This window comes from Caenorhabditis remanei, chromosome IV, assembly GCF_010183535.1.
Source record: "Caenorhabditis remanei strain PX506 chromosome IV, whole genome shotgun sequence".
In the NCBI taxonomy this organism is placed as follows: Eukaryota; Metazoa; Nematoda; class Chromadorea; order Rhabditida; family Rhabditidae; genus Caenorhabditis; species Caenorhabditis remanei.
The window spans coordinates 1,681,448-1,685,543 of NC_071331.1; the positions used below are offsets into that span (position 1 = coordinate 1,681,448).

General features: G+C 43.2%; 1 protein-coding gene across 1 annotated transcript; it reads left to right on the forward strand.

Annotated features, from left to right (window-relative positions):
• Positions 1–2,156: 2,156 nt before the first annotated feature.
• GCK72_012228 (uncharacterized protein) lies at positions 2,157–2,896 on the forward strand (the record flags this gene model as incomplete). Its single annotated transcript, XM_053728940.1, has 2 exons — positions 2,157–2,238; positions 2,421–2,896. The coding sequence occupies 2 exons, from the start codon at positions 2,157–2,159 to the stop codon at positions 2,894–2,896; spliced, it is 558 nt and encodes a 185-aa protein (XP_053583712.1).
• Between the last annotated feature and the right edge of the window lie 1,200 nt (positions 2,897–4,096).

The following is a 4,096-nucleotide window of genomic DNA, read 5'->3' on the forward strand; positions in this document are numbered from 1 at the left end:
GGAGAATATTGAATAACTATTCCAGAACTGCAGAAATTCTGAGGTAAGACACCATGATGAAACAGATTTTCCTGATAAAGATTGTTTGTTTCGTAAAATCGTTTAAGAAGGTCTTAAAAAACTTAAACAGCTCACGGAAGTAAACTATAAAATCCAAATCTATAGAACTCCATAGTCCCATAGTTTATTTATTAACATATACACAAATTTCGCGTTTTGCAGTATTGGAATCCAGCACCCTCTCTTTTTCATATCGTTTTTAATCCAACTTTTACAGTTTCATTGAAAACATCTTTCGTCTCCGTCTAACTTACATTGCTGAACATGCAAATGCAAATTTTCAGACCGAACACTTTATTCTCATACGACATATTAGATTAAGTCTGATTCCAATTTTGGAAAATCAGAATATGAAACAGAGATTATTTGGCTATTGAGAAAAATATTTAGGCTGTTTCAAACAATAATTTTCAACAAACGATTTCATAACTTCTCCGATACCATAACTCCTCTGGCAATTTAATGCTTTCTGATTACCTGAAAGACAGTTATTAGTATTAAATCTAGTGGTCTTTGAATTGTAAAAAAAATTTTAAACTAAAATGCGTTTTGAGGAATCTTTAATTTTCAGATTTTTTAAAACTTTGAGGCGTTACTAATAACGCTATTATCAATAATCAATTACCTAAGTGATAAATGGGAAACAGCATCAATTGGAATAATAATGTGCTGCATGAAGTTTCGAACAAAATGGTAAAAACTACCGTTTTATAGTTTGAATATGTTGGATACTTTTTTTTCAAAATGTTGATTCTGTTGATAAAAATCTTGATAGGTGTTCCTTCAAAATCATTCATTTTTCCAAGATGTTTTGAAAAACTTTAAAAAAAAACCGAAACATAAATGTTTTAATTTTTAATGTTTCATTGAAAACATAACATATCTATATCCAACTTACAAACTAGTAGAGGTTTCACTATGTACTCTTTTTAAACGTTATTACATTTTCCAGATGCCGAATGCACGACCTTCGTGCTGTAATTTTATATGCTCATGGTGATTCGATAAGGAAATTGAGCAAGATTACAACATTGCTCCTGACTTAAAATCATGTCCTTATGCACACAACCTTGTCGAAGCTGTTTATCGGAAAATTAGTTGTTGATTCTGGAAAATCAAAATATGAAACAGAAAATGTTCAGGTTCTAGAACACGTTTCAAACTAGTAAGAATTTATGACCACCAATGATCGAACAGTGGAGTTTTTAAAATTGTTTTGGTTTCACATAGCGCTCGAAACGGGGCGTCCCACTTTTTTCCGGGAATTTTGGAAAACTGTCAGTTTTTGTCGGATAATTAGGGATGTTAAAAATGCGTTTTACGGTAACCTGTGGCCACCCCTTCTGTCTCCAGAAGGCCGCCGGTAATGTGCCGAGTAGGGTGGGAACATGAGCCCAATTTATACTTCCAATAGGGTGGTTCAGTGGTTTTAAGGAAGCGCCCGATGTGCTGACAACTCAAGTATTTACAAGAACCATTTATTATAGGGAAAAAGCATGTCCCGCGAGGAACTGCATTAAAAACCTATTCGGTTCTGCCTTTTACAATACAATATAGAATAAGGGGAAAAGAGTTATCGAGGGAACATAGTAGTGACTCTGCAAGCGCCCGATACACGTATCGGGGGCTCTCGAGGGACTACAGAACGCTCACAAACTACTTCTCTTACAAAACACAACAATAACAACAACTCTTAAAGAGAGAAGAAACAACACTGAATTATTAATGGCTTTAGGCCAAGCGAGGGGAGTCGGTCGAGTACGGTCACAGTCGTTTAGCAGGTGTGCGCGTGGCGAGACCAGCGGACGTCGGAAACAGCGTGCGCCTTTGACTGGAGAGACGCAGACACGACTAAATGGCGGCAACTTGAATTGTGGAATATTACTTCCGCCTGAAATGGGGTTAAAGGGACAGGGAAGAAGGGAGTTAATTAACAGAAAGTAAAATACGTAATAAGTATAAACTAAATTAGAATAATTTAGTAATACAAATTACTTTTTAGTTTGGAGTGGGACAGGAACCTGATTCGGGGACCAGGAGACTGTCAACACTCCGGGGGGTCTGAGGCCCGGCTGTTTGCGTTATGCAGGCATAACATGCAAGCTTGGCTTTCGGTATGCGAGGGTTGGAAGGCCGGACACGGTGACTGGATAATCGAGCTTTTGCAAGATCAACGCCGTCAGGACGAGCAGACACCATTGGATAACTGACACCTGGACTCTGATTAACAGTGTCTGGGGGTCCATCATCACCATGAGAGATCGCGGGACCTGATGGCTTCGTTAAGTCATCCATTATATTGGATGCGCCTGATCGACCAGCGTCCAAAGTCGGGACTTTCCGATCTGCGCCATCTTCAGATGTGCCTGAACGACAAGCATCTGAATCCGGGGCGGACGGAATTTTCATCCCTTCTTTGGGTGTGCCAGAACGACCAACATCCAAGTCCGTAGCTGATTCGACTGGCCGAGGGGTATCCGGGCGAGGTGTACCGTCGAAGGCCAAAGAATTAGCATTTCGAGGGGAACCACTATCGGAGATTATCCCGGGACCAGATGACTTTAGTCCAATCCTTATATTGGATGCGCCTGATCGACTAGCGTCCAAAGTTGGGACTTCCCGCTTAGCGCCATCTCCAGATGTGCCTGAACGACAAGCATCTGAATCCGGGGCGGACGGAATCTTCATCCCTCCTTTGGATGTGCCAGAACGACCAACATCCAAGTCCGGAAAGTTCGAATCTGCTTTATTCAACATTTCGCTAAGACCCTGTACTTTGACTTTCGCTAATCTCTTTCCTTCATCGCCGTTCTTCAACGAATGGTTAACCCATTGAAGGGCCGTAGAGACGTGAGAAGATTTCACCATCCGTCCTTTTGGCTCCGGGATGAGCTCGGTATCATTGAAACAATGAATTCCGAGGCATCGAGGGACCATCAGCTTACCATTATCCTGAGTTTTCCGAGGTTCCAGTCGGGGGATTGAGGTACCTTCGCAAGCCTCCGTCAGAAACCGGGGAGTTTCTCTACCATACTGTCCATCCGATGTTCCGCGATGAGAGATTCCTAGACCATTTTGCACGAGGTTGCACGTTCCTTGTGGATTGACGACATGAGCGGAATTCCTGCCACTAATTCCGAGTTGAAGATTCATATCCGGGCCAAGATGAGGGTGAATCCATGAGTTGAAGGCGACTTGAAGTGAGCTTCGGACATCATTGAGATTACTTGAGACGACATGAAGGGGGCCGGGTTTCACATTGAGACGAGATTGTGCGAGGTCGGTGGTGAAGATATCGGTTGGAACTTTCGAGGGGGCAATACGAGTGAGATTGTCCGCGGTGAGATGGGGAGAGCTTGCTTGGGTAACAATCCGAGATGGGAACTGGAGCACTCGAGGAGCTGGAAAAATAATCGGACCAAATGGAGAAATTTCCACGTACCTTCCCGAAGGAAGGAGGACTCTATTCGAATTTCCCAAAACGTGGGCTAGCATATCGTTCCCGACGATCATATCGAGGGGACGGCCATTGAAAGACCGGTCTCTCAACATGGTTCGGGGGTCGATTTGCAGATCACGAAGAAAGTTATTATCTATCGCTCCAAGTCGAGGACAGAAGAACTTAAACTCGGGAAAACGAGAGATTCCAGACACGGAAACTTCAACAGGTATACCAGTTGTTGCAAAAGATATTTGATAGATGCTCAGTCTTTCGGTGATCGTCTTCCCTACACCCTTGATTGCCGTTGTTCTGTATGCCGTAGAGGAGAGACCTAGACGTTTCGCACAATTTTGAGATAAAACTGAGATTGAAGCGCCGGTGTCCGCTAGGGCAAGAACGAATTTCCCCTCCGAAGTACGAAGGACAAAAAACGGCAAGGAAGAGATATCGCCCGAGCTCTTATCGACAAGAGTGTGGGGGACAGGGTACAACGATATACCGAGCGACGGGAGGCTATCCAACACCTTGTGCGGTCCCGAGGGACCAATGTTTCCAAGTTTATTGCGAGCCCCCGAGGGGGCCACGAAAAAACGT